Genomic DNA, 22255 nt, shown 5'->3' on the forward strand with positions numbered 1-22255 from the left:
GTTTTTATAGCTTTTAGCAGAGCTTTTTCTAATTAGATTCCCTGCTTTGGGGAACTCCCCCTCCCCTGTACCCCATTATGGGTATTGGACTATGCCCAGAACTCTGGGCTCCAAAAGCTGTGTCTGCCCCCACTCCTTCTCAGTCAGCGACCACCACTGGTGCTGTTTGTACTGTCATAGGGAGACACAGCTAGGTGTAACATCTGCCACTCTTTCCCTCACCCTACCCGTAAGAAGAAAGGAACTCTGGCTTAGAAAACACCTCATGGAAGAAGACCATATCTGACCCAGACCGAGGAACCCCCCCGTACATCTGCCTGAATCGACATGGAGCATGCCTCCCACCATGAAGTCCGACTCTGCTGCAGGGGAATCTATACCCACAGCCCCCTCCTCCCCCAGTCGGGGTCTCGTTGGGGAGGCAGAGAATGCTTGCACAAGCATAAGAGCAGGTCTCCCCCTAAGTCTGCTTCAAAGACATCCAGCACAGCTCTCCTCGTTCAACTCCTGAGGATTTAGTGTTTCCTAAGTCTGAGGGCTACAACTCTACATTCCATAAATCCCAGGGCTCGACTGGTACCAGACCCCCTACCGGCGACATCATCTCCACTGGTACCCTCCAAGTCAAAAAGTCAGTATCTGTCCGTTCTGACACAATCACCGCTTCTGCCACCAGTGGTACCCTTGCAGTCTAATACTCCAGCCACATGGAGCCTCCCAGTCCCTCCTCTAGGCCTTCAACATGACTGCTTCAGAACCTTTATGCCAACCAGGGAATTTCCATTATTTATTATTATTTGTTTGTTTATATTACCATAGCACTTAGAAGACATGACAATGAAAATCCCCCACTGCCCTTTTAGGATAGTTTCCAGAGAGACAAAAGGGACTTTTTCTGGGCCAAGGATCTGGACCATCTAACAAAGTGCCTTTAAATCATTGTCCCTTTAAAATGATGCAGGTGCATACTGTTACATAGCTTATTTAAACTCCCACTATGCCAGTCGCAGTCCACAACTGAGGTTTTTTAAAGTGGGCCACAGCAAATTGATTATGCTACTTAGAGGTTGGTTCTTCAAAAATTTCTCCTCCTCATGAGCTCCTGCTGTATTTGGGAATGTAGTGGATATAATGCTCTCTTTGTAGACTATTTACAGCTCATTCAGTCCTATGAATGAAGATTTCCTTTCCTGAGGCCTAACAAAAAACCCAAAGCTACTTGTGTTTTGCACTGCTGGTTTGTTGGTTGGTTTTTAGTGTTTCAAGCTCCTTGGGGGTGTTTTTGGTTTGTTTTTAAAAATTGGTATTTCAGAAGCTCCAGTTTGTTCACTCTGTTCTCAGTATAAAAACCCAAGGGCCTGATCCAACTCTCATCAAATCCTTTGGCTTTTCAACTGAAATTAGTGAATTTTTTCAGTGGTTTCAGGATAGCTCTGGAGCTATATGTTAAATCTGTCTGAGATTTGCTGTTCAAAATATCTTTCTGGATTGGTGGTGTTTTCTTTGATTACAAATTTATTTTCACTTTAAGCTCTTATGAATAAAACCACAAAGAGGACAATCTGATAATTGCTCTAGCTCCCTCCGTGGCCTAATAGATTAATTCTTGTATGTTTTTATTCTTGTGTTCTACTTTAAAGCAAAGGTGTTTTGTTTCCATCTTTGTTCATAACCGTTTACTTACATTATTTTTTTAACAAGTGATTCAAAGTACGGCTGTCAAGCGATGAAAAAAATTGTGATTTAAAAAATTAATCACGAGTAATTGTGCTATTAATCAATTTATCGTGCGATTAATCGCACTGTTAATAATAATAGAATACAATTTATTTAAATATTTTTCGGTGTTTTCTACATTTTCAAATATATTGATTTCAGGTACAACACAAAATACAAAGTGTACAGTGCTCACTTTATATGTATTTTTTATTACAAGTATTTGCATTGTAAAAAAAAAATAGTATTTTTCAGTTCACCTAATACAAGTACTGTTGTGCAATCTCTTTATCATGAAATGTGAATTTACAAATCTAGAATTATGTTTAAAAAAAACTGCATTCAAAAATAAAACGTAAAAATTTAGAGCTTGCATGTCCACTCAGTCCTATTTCTTGTTCAGCCAATTGCTCAGACAAACAAGTTTATTTACATTTGCAGAAGATAATGCTGCCCGCTTCTTGTTTATGTCACCTGAAAGTGAGAACAGGCGTTCGCATGGCACTGTTGCAGCCGGCGTCTCAAGATATTTACGGGCCACATTAATATGTCCCTTCATGCTTCAACCACCGTTCTAGGGGACATGCATCCATGCTGATGATGGGTTCTGCTCAATAACAGTCCAAAGCAGTGCGGACCAACACATATTCATTTTCATTATCTAAGTCAGATGCCACCAGCAGAAGGATGATTTTCTTTTTGATGGTTTGGGTTCTGAAGTTTCCGCATCGAAGTGTTGCTCTTTTAAGACTTCTGAAAGCATGCTCCACACCCCGTCCCTCTCAGATTTTGGAAGGCACTTCAGATTCTTAAATCTTGGGTTGAGTGCTGTAGCTATTTTTGGAAATCTCACATTGGTACTGTGACAGACCCAGACCAGTGGGGTACAGGAGTCTGGTAGAAGGCAAATATACTGGCCACTGGATGAATAGTTTTCTGTTCCCTGAGTGACCAGAGCAGGGGCAATCTAGAGCAATCAAGAACCTGCTAGAACCAATTAAGACAGGCAAGCTAATTAAGACAGGCAAGCTAACTGGAGCCAATTAAGAACTTACTAGAATCAATTACGGCAGGCAGGCCAGTCAGGACACCTAGTTTAAAAAGGACCTCCCATCAGTTAGTGGGGGGATGTGCAAGGAGCAGGGAGTGAGAAGGCGTGCTGCTGGAGGACAGAGGAGTACAAGCGTGATCAGGCTTCAGGAGGAAGATCCTGCAGTGAGGATAAAGAAGGTGTTGGGAGGAGGCCATGGGGAAGTAGCCCAGGGAGTTGTAGCCGTCACGCAGCTGATACAGGGGACATTGTAGATAGCTGCTATCCTCAGGGCCCTGGGCTGGAACCCGGTGTAGAGTGTGCGCCCGGCTTCCCCCCATCCTCCAAACTCCTGATCGGACACAGGAGGAGGTGACCTAGTCTGTGAGAAACACCAGAAGGGAAGGTCTAATTTGGAAAGGGATCTGGCCTGTCCCTGACCCACTGGGTGGGACACAGAGACTGCGGGATTGTTCTCCGTTTCCCCCATGCTGGCCAGTGATGAGGTTAGCTGAGTGAATGTCCGGTTTGAGCCTCTAGCAGAAGCAGCCAAACTGAGAGCTGCCATGAACCTCTGAGGCGAGCAAATCCGCCAAAAAGCGCAGGACCCACCAAAGCAGAGGAGGAACTTTGTCACAGTACCTTCTTTGCGTTTTGTCAAATCTGCAGTGAAAGGGTTCTTAAAATAAACAACATGTGCTGGGTCATTATCCGAGACTGCTATAACATGAAATAGATGGCAGAATGCAGGAAAAACAGAGCAGGGGACATACAATTCTCCCCCAAGGAGTTCAGTCACAAATTTAATTAACACGTTAATTTTTTTAATGAGAGTCATCAGCATGGAAGCATGTCCTCTGGACTGGTGGCTGAAGCATGAAGGGGCATATGAATATTTAGTAAATCTGGCATGTAAATACCTTGCAATGCTGGCTACAAAAGTGCCGTGCAAATGCCTGTTCTCACGTTCTGGTGACATTGTAAATAAGAAGAGGGCAGCATTATCTTCTGTAAAAGTAAAAAAACTTGTTTGTCTTAGCAATTGGCTGAACAAGAAGTAGGACTGAGTGGACTTGTAGGCTCTAAAGATTTACATTGTTTTTGTTTGAGTGCAGTTATGTAAGAAAAAAATCTATATTTGTAAATTGCACTTTCACGACAAGAGATTGCACTACAGTACTTGTATGAGGTGAACTGAAAAATTCTATTTCTTTTGTTTATCATTTTTACAGTGCAAATATTTGTAATCAAAAACAATATATACTTTGATTTCAATTACAACACAGAATAGAATATATATGAAAATGGAGAAACATCCAAAATATTTAATAAATTTCAATTGGTATTCCATTACTTAACAGTGCGATTAAAACCGTGATTAATCACGATTAATTTTTTTGAGTTAATTGCTTGAGTTAACTGCGATTAATCAACAGCCCTAATTCAAAGCAACTAGAACTATTCTATTTATTCCTTAACTAGGTTTGTCTCAAAAGGTAAAAGCACCTTTAAAAGTAACCACCTAGAGAAAATGCTATTCAGCATTTTCAGTGTTTAGTGATATGCCTAAAAGATAATGGGGTATAAAAAGAAGAGATGAAAAATCCATGCAGTCACAGACTCAGCATAGGTCAGAGCAGCTTCAGGGTTGCTTTAACTTATTCCTGGGTGCCTGTGGACCAGGGGGTCATTCTTGCAGCCATAAATAGTCACATGCACAAGGACATTCCAGCCACGTTCCATTCTCCTAGCCATCTACACTGGGCACATTCCTGGGTGGTCAGATCCACTTGGTTTACGGCCTCCTTGCACCAGCAAAACAGCACAAAGAGCCTATACCACAGTGGTGAATTGCCCTATGCTTGAAAGTGCATCTCTTACTCAGGAGCTATTCGATGTCTCCAAGTTAATGAAACCAACACCGATACTGCTTTTCTTTATTTCATTTCTATTTTATGGCCATATGTGCCCTTTAAACCACAGCAGAGGCGAGTTTTACGTGCCAATTACGGGCAGTCCTTACTAACAGTGAGCCTGTTGCGGTACCAGATTATTTGCCAAACTAGTGGGAGGTGCTGCAGGCTCAGTTTAGATATGCTCTAGCTCACCCAGAAGGTATGGGCTTCATGCAGGAATTCTTGGTGAAATTCTACAGCCTGCACAGTGCAGACAGTCACACTAGATGATCATAATTAAGGTTAAGATTTAGACATGGGTATTTTTAGTAAAAGTCATGGATAGGTCATGGGCAGTCCATGACTTGTACTATATACCCCTGACTAAATCTTGGGTGCTCCTGTGGGGGTGGGGGTGCTCCAGGGGCACCACGGGTGCTCTGGGCCAGGGGATGGCGGCGCACAGCCCAGGACCGCTGCTGGTGCTCGCGGAGTGGGAGGAGGGGCCGAGAATGCTGCTGCGGGCAGTGGCCCGAGACTACCCCAGCTGCAGCAGCAGGTGCGGCTGGCTTGGGGGCCACAAAAACTGCTCAGGGCGGCCCTGGGGTGAGTCGCACTGGCCGCTGCAGAAGTCATGAAATCCATGACTTCCGTGACAGACTCACAGCCTTAATCATAATGGTCCCTTCCGGCCAGCGTGGATTTGATTTAAATCAAATTGATTTAAATCATTATTTAAATCACTAGTCAGGAAGATTCAATTTAATCATGGATTTCTACATAAAAGTGCATTCTTGTTGGTTGTTATAACCTTAATACATAGTCTTCACAACTCAGAGATAGATGTAGGTTTCATTTTTAGAAGGTACACACTATACATTTTTACAGTGATTTATTGAGAAAAATTTTCAGATTAGTTTTACAGCTATATCAGAAAATGAATGATTGTTTGGTTATTTCATTTACCAAAAGTAATTGAAGCAGATATTTCTGAAGTCATTTGGGAGATGAACTATCTCCAATTCAACAGGTTAATCATTAATATTTGGAGGATTTTCTTTCCGTGTTGTATTAGGAGGAGAACATCACCAGACAGACATTTAAATTGTTTTATTTAACTAAAACAACAACGTTAAGTATTCTGGATTTTTTTCTTCAACAGCAAACATATAATATTTTAACAAAACAAGCATATGAATTTTTGAATTTAGTTAAACATTCAAGTTTTTTAAAATCAGGTTTGCTTTTGTTAAAATTGTTTTTAACTAAAATAGTTAAATGAAATATATATATATTTTTTAAAAACAAAAATGAAATCGACTTTGTCAGCCAGGTCAACATGAGAAACTTAAAATATTGGCTTCTTCAGCTAACTCAGTCATCTTCACCTTCATTTTCCTCTTTGTTCATAATCTGGAAAAGAAAAACAAGCTTTCCTGCTTTTTCAGGTCCCAAACGATTTCTCAATTTGGAATGAATTAGTCCAAAGGAAGAAAATATTCTTTCTACACCAGCAGAAGAAGCTACTGCTGTTTAAAGTGAGACTATCACTTCAACAGTGTCTGAATCCAAGTGCTGAAGTGACTTCCACCAGTTCACTGGTGTGACTTTCTTTAAAATATCATCAGCAAACATATATTTCTTGAATGGTTCTTATTACCAAACTGGGTCTCTTTTACAGCTTGTCCCTCCCTTCTCACATTTATCTCCAGACTTCTCCTCCTTGTCCAGATCTATTCTGCCCCAACAATCTTCTATTCATTGAACTTTTTGAAACTTTTCACTTTTAGAGAGAGGTACGGGATTGACTCTGTGTACACAAATTTGCAGAGGGACAACAGAGTTGAGGTCTGTTATTTCTCACCTCTCTCTATTATTTATTTATTTATTTATTTAAAACATTTTTGCTGTTAATGGCCACGTTACCTCTGGAGACACAAATCCAAAGTTTGAGAATGGCAAAACTAAGCATCTGTGATGGTATCTTCTAGACTGAGCACTGAGTCCCATTGGGTAGATAGAAAGATTAACCTAAATAATCTCTACAGAAGCCTGTGGAACCCCATAATATTGGGTCCCTAATCCATGAACTATTGGAACTCATTTACAAAACTTTTCTTAAACATCACATGAATATATTGTCTCATACTATAGAATTAGAATTTATAATCCCTATTCCATTATAAGATATCTTTGAGCTATAATGTATCTTAATTAAAACCATCTTTAGATAGGTTTTGTCCTCAAAAATCATTTTTATCAAAAAAATCCAATTTAAATAAAACAAATCTGATGTTTTTTATTTATTTTTAAAAGTCATTGGTTTTTATCCACCGCTCTTCTGGCCTTAAAATCTGTGAATTGTCCACAACTGGCACCAATGAATAATCCTCTGAGCTGGAGGGTATATCTTTTTGTCCTGGCTCTGGCCAGTTGTATGTTTCCTAGGGAGTCCATTTGTCTTCTGAAAGTTTTCTAACCAGGCTTTGATCTACATTAAGTCAATTCACCTTTCTTTTAGAGCAGTTCAGGATTTTCGGGTATGTGTATCTAGCATTCTGTTGTGCCTGTCTTTGTGTGTGCTCCCAGATACAGTAGAAAAACATGCAAATCTGTTTGAACACCTCTTTCTATACATCAGGTAATTAATATCTACATTTGTATATAGAATTACACAATTTTATCTCTCTGATATGTTTTTTTGTCTTGCTTTTAAAAGTGTTGAGTACTTATGTGGGTTGAATCTAGGAATTCCTTAGCGCAGTGTTTCCCAAACGTGAGACACCGCTTGTTCAGGGAAAGCCCCTGCCGGGCCAGGCCAGGCCGGTTTGTTTACCTGCCACATCTGCAGGTTCGGCCGATCGCAGCTCCCACTGGCCATGGTTCGCTGCTCCAGGCCAATGGAGGCTGCGGGAATTTGCGGCCAGTACATCCCTCAGCCCACGCCGCTTCCCGCAGCCCCCATTGGCCTGGAGCGGCAAACCACGGCCAGTGGGAGCCGCGATCGGCCGAACTTGCAGATGTGGCAGGTAAACAAACCGACCCGGCCTGCCAGGGGCTTTCCCTGAACAAGCGGCGGAACAAGTTTAGGAAACACTGCCTTAGCAGAAAGCCAAGCATAATCTGGTGAAAAGGAAAATAATAATACTGAGACACTTGTGGTAGGTTTCAGAGTAGCAGCCGTGTTAGTCTGTATTCGCAAAAAGGAAAGGAGTACTTGTGGCACCTTAGAGACTAACAAATTTATTTGAGCATAAGTTTTCGTGAACTACAGCTCACTTCATCGGATGCATTCACTGAATTTTCCACTGATGCTTATGCTCAAATAAATTTGTTAGTCTCTAAGGAGCCACTTGTGGTAGGGTTTCTTTGCCAACATCCAGTCTATGATGGCATTTCTTTAAGAGCAGGGTTCTGTAGGTGGGAAGAATGGTGAACTTCCTTGCATCCTCCTCTCTTCCCCCGCGCCCCCCCCCTTTTTTTTTTTACCTATACTCTATTTCTGTTACACTTCTTCTTCCCACCCCACTCTCCCATTTCCCTTCCTCACCTGGCCCTGCTCCTTCCCTCAGTGGGATTATGGTGTCACTGTCTTGCGTTCCTGTTGTTTCTCCCTGTCTGTAGCTATCTTAATGACCTGGACCGTATAGCAGAACCTGCCTATCTGCCCACCCAACAAGATGTGCTTAGAGTTCGAGTCCCAACAACAGGGATCATTGAATATCCATTCGACTTACAAAGCGTCATTTTCAGGTAGAAAACAAGAAAAACCGCTTAATACATTTCTTTTTGTTGTATGTTAGTTGTATAAAATGTCACATACTGGTAAAAAAAAAAAAAAGTGTGTAAACATAAATTGATTCTGCACTTTAGTTATTTGTTTGATCATTTTGTTTCTTTGTTATTGTACACAAGTTGTTACCAATTGACTATAGGAAATAAGTAAAGAGATCGAGAGAGAGAGAAAATAAACCTGTGTATGTTTTAATTCAGTTCTTATGGTCATAGTGGAATAATTTGGAATTGATTTTTTGAAAATATTTATAGCAATGTTTAATTACAAATTATATGTATATAAACATATATGAACCAAAATCAGTTGTGCATCTTCTTTTCCTATTTATTAGATGAAGCGCAAAGATAAACGTAGAGGCTTGATTTTTAATGAATAGTTCACATATTTAAAGCTTACTTTTACTTCTACAAATAATTTTACCCACAGTTAATTTCAAGTGCAAATGCTGTCACTTAGAAATATAAATACTTGATTACACCTGCAATTTAAACATCTAAGTAAGAGCTTTTGGGCTGATAATTAATTGTGGGTGCAAAACTTTGCCTGAAAAAGGGAGATTGAGTTGAGGCTCTTTTTGAATTCAGGATGAGAATCAACTTAAACTTGAAAATGCTTATTTTATGTTATGTGCCCAAATTTTTTTAGCTCATGTTCATTGTTTTTCAGTAGGAATACTCAATACCTTATATGCATTTCACTACTTCATGAATACAGAATAATGGGGTGTTACAATTGCAAATTCAAAATGCAAAAAGAGGACATTTATGCTATCATACCAAATTTCAGTCTGTTATATGCTCACTCCATCATATTCTTCAAGTGACTGAAGTGTAATAGGAGTAGTATAATTTTTTTCTAATTATTTTTAACTGTAACACTGAATCATTTTTAAGCAGTTGATACTAAAGGAATGGATGAACCTCTATCCAAACACATACGAAGGACTAACTTGTGTTCTTGGCAGAAATGGAAAAATACACAAAACATCTTAAGCACTTTCAATAAAACATGTTTTTCAAATTTTATGTTGATTCTAAGTTTACTTATGTGTCACATGATCACCTATCCCATCCAAAAGATTAAATTTCCTTCAGTTTAATGTTCATTTCACATGTATTTCTCACTAGATCATCAGTCCCCCAATATATATTTATTTGTTATCTTTTGAAAATTATTTGCTAATTCCTCAAAATATATCTTGTAATTATATGGAAAAAATACAGAAACTATTTCAGTTCCAAGCATTTTTACTTTGGCTACAAACTACTTTACCCTAGGCTCTGCATGCCTGTTTCTGCTAAATCTATGAGGCTGAGTCCTGCAAGCACTCCCCGAGTGTTGCTCAGAATTACTTCAAAGAGATTTCTGCATGCAGAGCACTTGAGAGGATGAAGCTTATAATTATTAAAATTTATAAGCCATGTCAGTCTTATAAAGGAAACATGGCAACCTGCCTCCCCCGCAACACATACACTGTTGATTTTTAAATATTAATGGAATGACTGCTAACAAAAAAGGGATTTTTTTTTTTTTTTGGTTTCCACCCAAATTGTTCATTACCTAAATTGCTGAATTTGATGCTCCGTAAGTGGATGTACATTGATTTTTATTAGGCTTTGTTTCCCCCTGGAATTGATGTGGATTTTGTTAACCTTGCAGAATGGTGGATGTAGGAGGCCAACGATCAGAAAGAAGAAAATGGATACATTGCTTTGAAAATGTCACATCTATCATGTTTCTAGTAGCCCTTAGTGAATATGATCAAGTACTTGTGGAGTCGGACAATGAGGTAAGCACTGACTGAAAGCACTCTCTTGAGCATTGCAATTGATTGAAACCTGAGCTCATGGTTTGGTGAACTATGGAGAGCTGTGTTTTTCACATGAGTATTTGGGAATTATGTAGGGGAGCCTGAAAATGAGTAGAATGAAAGAAATAATACTTAGTACTTACCAGTTCATCTCAAAGTAGCTAGCTGTTCTGTCATGGTCTATGAACAGATTGGTATGTCCAGTCCCAAATGTTTTCCATGTGGCTACCAGCAGTATCATACAACTACAGGTTACAAAAGCAACAGTAATGCAGAGATTAAAACGCTGATCTTCAAATGCTGTTATACAAATTGATCCTCTGTACAGATGATCTGTGGAGCCAAGCAGTTTTTTGCTGCCGTAGAATCTAGTTGATTACAAAGAAATTATTTATGGTAGTTATTTGTGGAGGTAGAGTTTCCGATGGAGCCCTATGGGTAGGGTCTGTAAGGCTGGAGTGGTTACAAGGATCTTACATTTCAGACTATCTGGAATGCAGAATGAGATGCCTTGATGATGGCATTTGTTTTTGCAATTGTAAATCCAGATCCTAAAGTACTGGAAGAGGCTAACAGCTTCATTTCAGTATTTCTCAGCATAGCCTTTACACTGGGTTATATTTTCTCTTGCAGCTGTTGAGAAATAGCAAAAGAAGAAAATGGTGTATTACAAATAGCGTTGGCAGAATTAGCTTTTTATGATTTTGACAGATAATATCAATGTTTATTTTTCAGCACTTTGTTCTATTATTATCTATTTTAATTTTCAGAGTTGCAGGAAATTATGGGGGGCAGAGAAAATAATTATTTTATGCCAGTAAATGTTGAGATTGAAAAATTAAAACTTTATAACCATTAAAACACAAATTGTTAACATCACATGTCAATATATTAGGGCTGTTGATTAATAGCACTTAACTCATGTGATTAACTCAAAAAAATTAATTGCAATTTAAAAAAATTAATCGCAGTTTTAGTCGTACTGCTAAACAATATAATATCAAATTGAAATTTATTACATATTTTGGATGTTTTTCTACATTTTCATATACATATTCATGTATATTGTATTCTGTGTTGTAATTGAAATCAAAGTGTATATTTTTATTACAAATATTTGCACTGTAAAAATGATAAACAAAAGAAATAGTATTTTTAATTCACCTCATACAAGCATTGTAGTGCAATCTCTTTGCTGTGAAAGTGCAATTTACAAATGTAGATTTTTTGTTTGTTACATAACTACACTCAAAACCAAAACAATGTAAAACTTTAGAGCCTACAAGTCCACTCACTCCTACTTCTAACACTAAACTGGGAGGAGTGGTAGATACGCTGGAGGGTAGGGATAGGATACAGAGGGACCTATACAAATTGGAGGATTGGGCCAAAAGAAATCTGATGAGGTTCAACAAGGACAAGTGCAGAGTCCTGCACTTAGGACGGAAGAATCCAATGCACCGCTACAGACTAGGGACCAAATGGCTAGGCAGCAGTTCTGCAGAGAAGGACCTAGGGGTGACAGTGGATAAGAAGCTGGATATGAGTCAACAGTGTGCCCTTGTTGCCAAGAAGGCCAATAGCATTTTGGGGTGTATAAGTAGGGGCATTGCCAGCAGATTGAGGGACGTGATCATTCCCCTCTATTGGACACTGGTGAGGCCTCATCTGGAGTACTGTGTCCAGTTTTGGGCCCCACACTACAAGAAGGATGTGGAGAAATTGGAGAGAGTCCAGCAAAGGGCAACAAAAATGATTAGGGGTCTGGAACACATGACTTATGAGGAGAGGCTGAGGGAACTGGGATTGTTTAGTCTACTGAAGAGAAGAATGAGGGGGGATTTGATATCTGCTTTCAACTACGTGAAAGGGGGTTCCAAAGAGGATGGATCTAGATTGTTCTCAGTGATAGCTGATGATAGAACAAGTTTAGTCTCAAGTTGCAGTGGGGGAGGTTTAGGTTGGATATTAGGAAAAACTTTTTCACTAGGAGGGTGGTGAAACACTTGAATGCGTTACCTAGGGAGGTGGTGGAATCCCCTTCCTTAGAAGTTTTTAAGGTCAGGCTTGACAAAGCCCTGGCTGGGATGATTTAGTTGGGATTGGTCTTGCTCTGGGCAGGGGGTTGGACTAGATGGCCTCCAGAGGTCCCTTCCAACTCTGTTATTCTATGATTCTCTGATTCATGTTCACCCAATGACAAACAAGTTTGTTTACATTTACAGGAGATAATGCTGCCCTCTTCTTATTTACAATGTCACCAGAAAGCGAGAACAGGCATTTGCATGGCACTTTTGTAGCCAGCATTGCAAGGTATTTACGTGCCAGTTATGTAAAACATTCATATGCCTCTTCATGCTTCAGCCACCATTCCAGAGGACATTCTTCCATGCTGATGGTGATTGTTAAAAAAATAATGCGTTAATTAAATTTGTGACTGAACTCCTTGGGGGAGAAGTGTATGTCCCCTGCTCTGTTTTACCTGCATTCTGCCATATATTTCACGTTACAGCAGTTTTGGATGATGACCCAGCACATGTAGTTAATTTTAAGAACACTTTCACTGCAGAGTTGACAAAACGCAAAGAAGGTACCAATGTGAGATTTCTAAAGATAGCTACAGCACTGGACCCAAGATTTAAGAATCTGAAGTGCTTTCCAAAATCTGAGAGGGACGAGGTGTGGAGCATGCTTTCAGAAGTCTTATAAGAGCAACACTTGGATGCAGAAACTACAGAACCCGAACCACCAAAAAAGAAAATCAACCTTCTGTTGGTGGCATCTGATTCAGATAATGAAAATAACATGCATTGGTCCGCTCTGCTTTAGATTGTTACCGAGCAGAACCTGTCATCAGCATGGACGCATATATTCTGGAATGATGGTTGAAGCATCAAGGGACATATGACTCTTTAGCACATCTGGCACATAAATATCTTGCAACGCCAGTTGCAACAGTGCCATGAGAATGCCTGTTCTCACTTTCAGGTGACATTGTACACAAGAAGCGGGCAGCATTATCTCCTGGAAATGTAAACAATCATGTTTGTCTGAGCGACTGGCTGAAAAAGAAGTAGGACTAAGTGCTCTAAAATTAGGAAGTAGGACTTGCAGGCTCTAAAATTTTACAATGTTTTATTTTTGAATGCAGGTTTAGTTTTTTTCATAATTCTACATTTGTAAGTTCAACTTTCATGATAAAGAGATTTCACAACAGTATTTGTATTAGGTGAATTGAAAAATACTATTTTTTTTTTACAGTGCAAATACTTGTAATCAAAAAGAAATATGAAGTGATTACTGTACACTTTATATTCTGTGTTGTAATTGAAATAAATATATTTGAAAATATAAAAAAAAATCCAAAAATATTTTAAATGAATGGCATTCTATTATTAACAACGCGATTAATCATGATTAATTTTTTAATCGCTTGCCAGCCCTACAAAATATATAAACTAAATATCCTTAAATCAAGCAGCATTTTTCTTTCTTTATCTTTCGGTTAATTTCAATTATTATCAATAGAAAAATGTTTTTGTTGGTTCGCGTTTCTATGGTGAAATCAAAGTTTACCAACATTTCCCATAAAAATCCAATCCTTCCAAGCCTAATTATAAAGGATGGAATCAGCAGTCAAAACACACATAGTTAATTTAACAGTTACCACATATATTAGCTGAACTTTGTGACAATTTTTCAGGGTAATAAGATAATTTAACATTTGGAAATATTTCCTTTTTTTAAAAAACAGAAACTGTTTCAGTTACCCTTCAAAACCTAACAGGGTGTGCCAAATCTGTCCTAGCCAGTCTTTTTCATTTAGTAACATTAAATGAATCAGCATAATATTTACATGATTGCATAGACGTAAGTTACATCACTTCAGAAAATGATAGATATAGCAAAATAAGTCTGGTATCCCCACAGACTCCCATTACTTGACTCTTTTTCAGTGTTAGTTCTTAATAAAGTCCAGTTTCAAGAGTTGAGCAAGAGCTTGTAGATTTGCCCTTTTGTTTTTTTTAGAAAAAACTCCTGTTACATCAGCCAGCTAAAAGTACATCCCTAATAAAACAGAGGTCTTTCAATTTTATCGCTTTGGTATGCACTCAGACATTTAATTAACACATATTGAATGCTGCGTTGTCGCCTGATCTCAAAAAAGATATATTGGAATTGGAAAAAGTTCAGAAAAGGGCAACAAAAATCATTAGGGGTATGGAACAGCTTCCTTATGAGGAGAGATTAATAAGACAGGGGCTTTTCAGCTTGGAAAAAAGACGACTATGGGGGGATATGATAGAGATCTATACAATCATGACTGGTGTGGAGAAAGTAAATAAGGAAGTGTTATTTACTCCTTCTTATAACACAAGAATTAGGGGGTCACCAAATGAAATTAATAGGCAGCAGGTTTAAAATAAACAAAAGGAAGTATTTCTTCACACAACACGCAATCAACTTGTAGAACTCTTTGCCAGAAGATGTTGTGAAGTTCAAGACTATAACAGGGTTCAAAAAAGAACTAGATAAGTTTATGAAGGATAGGTCCATCAATAGCTATTAGCCAGGATGGGCAAGGATGGTGTCCCTAGCCTCTGTTTGTCAGAAGCTTGGAATGGGCAACAAGGGATGGATCACTTGATGATTACCTGTTCTGTTGATTCCCTCTGGGGCACCTGGCATTGGCCACTGTTGGAAGACAGGATCCTGGGCTAGATGGACCATTGGTCTGAGCCAGTGTGGCTGTTCTTATGTTCACAAAATGTTCGTATCTGTGAAGGACTGGAATAGACTGACGTACTACAGGAGATGCATCTTTTTATTCTGTTTTATGATCAGAGTTTGTATTCCTTTAACTGGGCTTCACATCAGCATGTTATTTTATTTTACAAAACATGGGCATTATAGTAATTATTTTTTATCAGTGTAATGCTCTAAGTTAGACTGCTGTACAAGCAATATTTTGCTTTCACCAAAGCCCAAATGTGGGACAAAGAGCCAAAATTAAGGGCACAATAAAAATAATACTTCAGAAAGCTTAAACCTATCAACAGAACAGGTAATCATCACCTCATTTCAGAGGACGCACACAGCACCCTACACACTTCTCAAAACCATGATAAGCTCTTAACATGTGGCATAAATGGTGCTTATTACATATGTGGGCTCTGAGCCCAAAATATGTTGGGTTAATCTCTTTATTATAGATGACATTTTTTTTAAAACCTCACTTTCACGATCCTGCATTTGTGATAGAAATAATTTAATGTGTTAACATTCAGATAAGACCAGGTTTACTGTTGGATTATGGTACATAGGTTCTAAACTAAGGACCATCCTTCACAGTGAGGGCTATTCATAATGCATGAAAGCCTCTGTCTTCAGAGAACAAAGCATGATTGAAGTTAGTTGGGGCAGTAGAGGGAGGCTGCATGTAAAGTCTGTTATGTTAATTGTAGTGAGGGTCATATGTAGAGTGTATTTCTGATCTAGTTTATATGCAGTAATATATAATATTGCATTCACAGTTAATTACTAAGAAAAAAGATCTTAAAATGAGTTGACACATTTTCATATTGGCCTGCCTTATGTCAGCTTGGTCTGATAACTAAGGATTTTGAACAGGTTCAGATAAAACAAGAGTCAGCCAAAACCTGGCCCTTTACTCAAACCAAGCCTAAAATGTTTCTGAGTTATGAAAATGTTTGTTTATCTTTTGGTTTCTGTTTCTTCTCTGCATTGTCCTCTTGCAGCCATGGACTAGAACAGAGGTGGGCAAACTATGTGGGCACATCCAGCCCACGGGACCCTCCTGCCCGGCCCCTGAGTTCCTGGCCCGGGAGGCTAGCCCCCAGCCCCTCCCCCGCTGTTCCCCCTCCTCCACAGCCTCAGCACTCATGCTGCCGGTGTAGTGTATTAAACTGCTCCGGGTAGGAATGTGCTACTGGTAGCAGTTACGGAGAGCAATTTACTACACTACACCGGCGCAGCGCTCTGAGCGGCACGGCTTTAGCGCCACCAGCCACTAGTGCTCTGTGCTGCACGGTAAGTGGGCAGGGAGCGGGGCGCGGGGGGGGGGTTGGATAGAGGGCAGGAGAGTTCGGGGTGCTGGTCAGGGGGTGGGGGTGTGGATGGGGGCGGGCAGTCAGAGGGCAGGGAACGGGGGGGTTGAATGGGGCTGTGGGGGGCAGTCAGGGGCAGGGGTTCCAGGGGCGGTCAGGGGACAGGGAGTGGGGGAGGGTGGATGGGGCAAGAGTCCCGGGGAGGGCCGTCAGGGGCTGAGAAGCAAGGGGGGCGGATAGGGGGCGGGGGCACAGCCTCCCCTAAATGGCCCTCCATACAATTTCCAAAACCCGATGTGGTCCTCAGGCCAAAAAGTTTGCCCGTCCCTGGACTAGAAACTGACATATCAAGAGGGAGCTATTCTCAAAGCATTTTCATGACAGAGTTGAAACGAGAAAGCACTGGAAATCACATAGGGAAAAGCAAATTATGACAGATATACAGCCTGATTTCCAGAATACTCTTCGTATTAAACATCTGAAACTTTGAATGGCTGTTCAAACTGAATTTCACAACTTTTTGAGATTTGCTCCTCACCACTATATGTTTATTCCCTTAAATGCAAATGGAAAGTTGAAGCTGTTTAACACAAACTGATGATAAATGCTGATTGACCGTGCGTAGCTGGAGACTAACACGCAGAACCAGCTTAAAGCTGGCATTCCCTGAAACGGACTTCCTCTCCAGGAATAACTGCACAAAAAAGAAGATGCCGTCCTCAGTTGAAGAGGGATCTGGTTCATTCACAAGGTTGTTGTACTCCCAGGGGAAGTACAGAAGGGGGAGTACTCCCATAGAGAATGAAAATTTAGGTTCAGAGGACTAAGGGCATTCTATCTAGACCTGTTGTTCCTGAATATTTCTCCTCTGCATCCTATCCTCATCAGAGAGGATTACACCATCGCTGTAGTATCAGGGACAGACCAAGAAAGAGACCACTTTCCTGTTCCAGTGGGCAGAGAAAAGGCTTCAGAAATCTCTGTATTCCCTTCATTTTTTGGGTTGCTGTAGTCTCCGAGCAAACTGGACTCCCATTTTGAATTTAGGGTACAGAGCCTCAGAAGGTGTACCTTAGCATAGCGCTATTGACCTCAGTGACACTGTGCTGATTTACACCAGCTGAAGGTACCTCACTTTAGGTATCTAAGTTTGAAACTTTTGTCCTGTGTTTTAAAAGGCAATTTCATGCCCGAGGCCTCTAATTAAATCATCATTTCCCCTGTGGAACCTTCAGCCTAATCCACAGAGCCTTCTGTCAAGGTTACCTTTGAGTCAGTACGCTATAATCCTCTGCATTAACTAAGATAGAGTTTGTTATGGATACCACTTCAGTCCATAGAATAGGGGTGGCTTGTTGCTTTAGTCTGCATCCCTCTCTAGCTATTCTCACCCTAATTTTCTCTCAAAGCCTTCTGTGGAGATCTCCTTCCTCAGCTCATGCCCCAAACCTCTGGCTAGGTATGAAGTTCTATGGAATTCTTGAGATGTCCAAATGACTATCAAAATTTACCTTTCCAGAAAGAGGGGTTTGGAAATCTAGGTCACTATTCTTCCTTCGAGGGGTTTTGGGAGGAAGTATTATCCTCTAAAGATGTCCTGTCCTGATGGATCAGGTGCTGCATCAAACTCTTATGTTAGCTAGATCGGGGCGGGCAAACTTTTTGGCCTGAGGGCCACATCTGGTTTCTGAAATTGTATGGAGGGCTGGTTAGGGGAGGCTGGGCTTCCCCAAACAGCCAGGCATGGCCTGGACCCCATCCCCTATCTGACCTCCCCTGCTTCTTGCCGCCTGACAGCCCCCCCAGTACTCCTGCTCCATCCAATCCCCCTGTTTCCTGATGGCCCCCTGGGGATCCCTGCCCCATCCACCCTCCGCTCTCTGTCCCCTGACCGCCCCCGGACTCCCTGCCCCTAACTGCCTCCCGCCACCCTATCCAACTCCCCTCTCCTTCCTGACTGCCCCCCCTGGTGCCCCTACCCCATCCAACCACCTTGTTCCCCGCCCTCTGACTGCCCTGACCCCTATCCACATCCCCGCTCCCTGACTATCACCCCAAACTCCCCTGCCCTCTATCCAACCCCCGCACTCTCTGCCTCCTTACCGCGCTGCCTGGAGCACTGGTGGCTGGTGGCGCGGCTGCATCAGGACAGGCAGCTGCGCGGCTCCAGGAGCTCGCTGCCCCGCCGCCTAGAGCATTGCGCCGGCGACGCAGTGAGCTGAGGCTGCGGGGGTGGGGAACAGTGGGGGAGGGCCCAGGGACTAGCCTCCCAGGCAAGGAGCTCAGGGGCCAGGCAGGACAGTCCCATGGGCCGTAGTTTGCCCATCTCTGAGCTAGATCAAGCAGCTCTCTTAATCTGCATGGCTCCCTGGTTAGAGCACTCATTACTTCTCCAGCTGACCAAGGGATAGTTTCCGCAGAGGAATTGTGAAGACCCCCCACAACGTTGTGCTCCATTCATGTCAGCTGAGAGGAGAAGCAATCCTTATGTGATATGCGCTGAGAGGAGAATAGTCTGATTCACCTTCCAAGTATCCTCGTACCTCCTCTTTTCTTTCTCACACGTCTGCTTCCACTTCTGCCTAATCCCTTTTTGGCTACTTTCACTCCTGCCTTTTCCAGGCAGACCCGTTCTGTACTGGCACCAGCCACATCTCAGAAAAACAAATTTCTCTTGACTGCTAATTTTTTGCTAGAGGTTGCAATTCCTGGAGAGAAACCCACAAAAGTATCTGGAAAATGTGGAGTTTAAGCTGAGAGTCGGATTTTCAGGAGTGCCGACATGATTTAGGAGCACTACTCCCATTAACAATTAATGGGACTTGCGCTCCTAAATCTTCCCTATAGGGACTAAGTATAGGGAATATTGTGTAGACTAACCTATTTGTGCTTTGGAAATTCTTATCTGGGAAATGCTGCTGGAGGTTCAGGAGGAAATGTGTGCATTAGAAAACTTGAAGCAGACAAGGAGGGTGCATCTATTGTCTGTACTCATGTTGCCACGTCATGGAAATTAATTGTACATAAGAGAAACAAAAGGCTCTTGGGAAGCAGTTTTGCCAAAAATTTGATTTGAAGTAAAAAATCTTTGTTTGTTAATGTCAGTATGTTGCTGTAGGAAGGTTTGGCTTTTGCAAATACTGTTCTTGTCATTGAGCAGTAAATTTTCAGCATATACCAGAGGGGTTTTAGCCGGACAGCACGTGTGTACCACATTGAATATTTACTTTTCAGTCTGAAATATTTCTTGTCAATTTTCATTCATGTCTCAAAGGCTTATTGTTAAGTACAATACCTTTGATTTCAACTTCAGCGAAGCTGAGTGATGTAACTGAAAATGTTTTTTCATTCTGATTGGAAACTAGTCACTGTAAGCAAAAACATCTCTTGATCCCCACAGTTATAATAACTTCTAGTCTTGAATTTATTTCCAGCCTTGATTTTTGTGTAATAATACTTTATTTATAAAACTTCTAACTTTTCAAAGTTTCTCTTTAAAAACATCTTATGGAGGTAAAAAGCTGCAAAATTCTCAGGTGTCCTGAAGACTGGTCCACCTCTGTCCACCTAAAGTATTTACTATTCACATTAACACCAATGAAAATAAACTTCTGAAACTTTTTGTTTTTCACTTTGAAATCTGATGTTCATAACTTTAGTTCAAAGCAGGCTTTCTGGGTCCAACTTCTGTATTCTGTGCATATATGTGTATTCTGACAGCCTTCGGCCTGTATTCTTGCAGATCTGGAACTAATTCAGTATGGCTTAGAACTAAACACCAGTTTGGGTGAGCTTAGTTTTGCCCTTCAGTGAGCTGCACTTTCTCTCACCCACGCTGACGCTATTATATGGATAGATGTTAGTGAGATATCAAAGTGCTGCTCCATTCACCCCCACCCCCCGGCTTTCCCCAACATTCCAGTCCTGGCGAGTGTAGGAGAAGAGTGTATTTATCTCACATCAGTAAAATGTAGTTTGCTTGAATGTGGATGTGGGGACAATAAGCATTCCTGTCGCATGGCACTCTCCTAACATTAAACAAAGTAGTAAGAAGTGTACAATGTTTGTTCCTCATTTTAATTCGAAGTCTATGGTGATGTTTTGCAATGAGGACCTCTTTATATAATCCTGCCAATGCCTCTGCAGTTGCAGAGATGTCCAGACACAGCTTGAATTGAGGATTGAGTGCTGGAGCCAGCACAATGGACACACATTCTTTGCTGACCGCTGAGCCCAGCTCCGTGAAGCTCCCTGTGCACAGGTGACCGTTGGCATTGGAGCTGAGGAAGGAGCATGACAAGGCCATTTTTCACCATGGAGGGTGGCACGGGAGATGCAGGAGTTACTTCATCCTCAGGCTGGCTTGTTGGGATGGATTCTGTCCCACTCATGGAGAAGTTCAGTACACAGCCAAGCCAAAAAATAATGGGGAATAACTGGCTAGGCAGCAATGTTGCTGAAAAGGATGTGGGGCTTATCATGGATCACAAATGGAATGTGAGCCAGCAATGTGATGCAGTTGTGAAAAAGGCTAATCTAAATCTGCCATGCATTAAGAAGGAGTGTCATATGTAAGACCCGGGAGGTAATTGTCCCACTCCACTTGGCACTGTTGAGCCTTCAGCTGGAGTATTGTGTCCAGTTTTGGGTGCCACGCTTTAAGAAAGATGTGGACAAAGTAGAGAGAGTCCAGAGAAGAGCAACAAACACGATAAAAGATTTAGAAAACCTGACCTATGAGGAAAGGTGAAAAAACTGGGTATGTTTGGTCATGAGAAAAAAAGACTGAGGTGGGACCTCAGTCTTCAGATTTGTTAAGGAGTGTTACAAAAAGGACATCAATCAGTTGTTCTCCATGTCCACCAAAGATAGGACAAAAAGTAATTAGCTTAATCTTCAGCAAGGGAGATTTAGGTTAGATATTAGGGAAAAGGTTCTAACTATATGGATAGTTAAATATTGGAATACGCTCCCAAGGGAGGTTGTGGAATCTCTGTCACTGGAGGTAATAACATAAGAATGGCCATACTGGGTCAGATCAGTGGTCCATTTGGCCCAGTTTCCTGTCTTCTGACAACGGCCAGTGTCAGGTGCTACAGAAGGAATGAACAGAATAGGGGAGTTATCTAGTGATCCATTCCCTGTGGTCCAGTCCCAGCATCTGGCAGTCAGAGGCTTAGGGACACCCAGAGCATAGGGTTTCAGCCCTGACTATCTTGGCTAATAGCCATTGATGGAGCTATCCTCCAGGAACTTATCTAATGCTTTTTTGAACCCAGTTATACTTTTGGCCTTCACAGCATCCCCTGGATTTTAAGAACAGGTTGGACAAACACCGGTCAGGGGTGGTCAAGATATACTGTGTCCTAACTCAGTGCAGGAAAGGGGGCTTGACTAGATGACCTCTCAAAGTCCCATTCAGCCCTACATCTCTGTGATTCTATGTTTCTAAGAAGACAAGATTCAGAATTTGTTAAAAGATAAAACCTGTTAAAAGATAAAATAGATTTGTGTAACTTAAGTGTGCCACAAAGCCATTAAACAAAGGAAATCCTGTATACTTTAAACTAGAGATTGGGACAGGTGTGTTAGCACAGATCTAAATAATACACTGTTGAGATGTTAAAAGTAACCTTTGGTTTGTTTTTAATGTATATGTTATTGATTTGCCCCCCACACCTCAAAAATAAGGGAAGAGAAAAAAAGAACAAAAAAGTAAAGGAATGGAAAGGAAGGGAAAGGAGAGCGACATCTTGGTTTCCATTGACTGGGAATTTAACAAATTTCTAGAAAATCAGAGCAAATCTTTTTGAGTTTTTCTGAGGTCTGTCTTGTTAGCTGTCAGGTCAGCCATGTCCCTGTGCCAAGCTGCTGTCCTGTGGAAGCAGCCTCCTCTTCCATTTAAGCAATTTGAGTAATTTTGGATGTGGGAAGACCTTT

At 41.0% G+C, this 22255-nt stretch overlaps 1 protein-coding gene across 1 annotated transcript in view; it reads left to right on the forward strand.

Moving 5' to 3' along the window:
- Positions 1 to 22255, forward strand: part of LOC142072183 (guanine nucleotide-binding protein G(q) subunit alpha) — a 243977-nt gene that overhangs the window by 173373 nt on the left and 48349 nt on the right. Inside the window, exons 4-5 of the mRNA XM_075128705.1 lie at positions 8266 to 8394; positions 10097 to 10226. Of these exons, the coding sequence (XP_074984806.1) occupies positions 8266 to 8394; positions 10097 to 10226 (259 nt within the window). The remainder of the gene's footprint in view (positions 1 to 8265; positions 8395 to 10096; positions 10227 to 22255) is intronic.

The sequence above is a fragment of the Caretta caretta genome, chromosome 5 (genome assembly GCF_965140235.1).
Source record: "Caretta caretta isolate rCarCar2 chromosome 5, rCarCar1.hap1, whole genome shotgun sequence".
Lineage (NCBI taxonomy): Eukaryota > Metazoa > Chordata > Testudines > Cheloniidae > Caretta > Caretta caretta.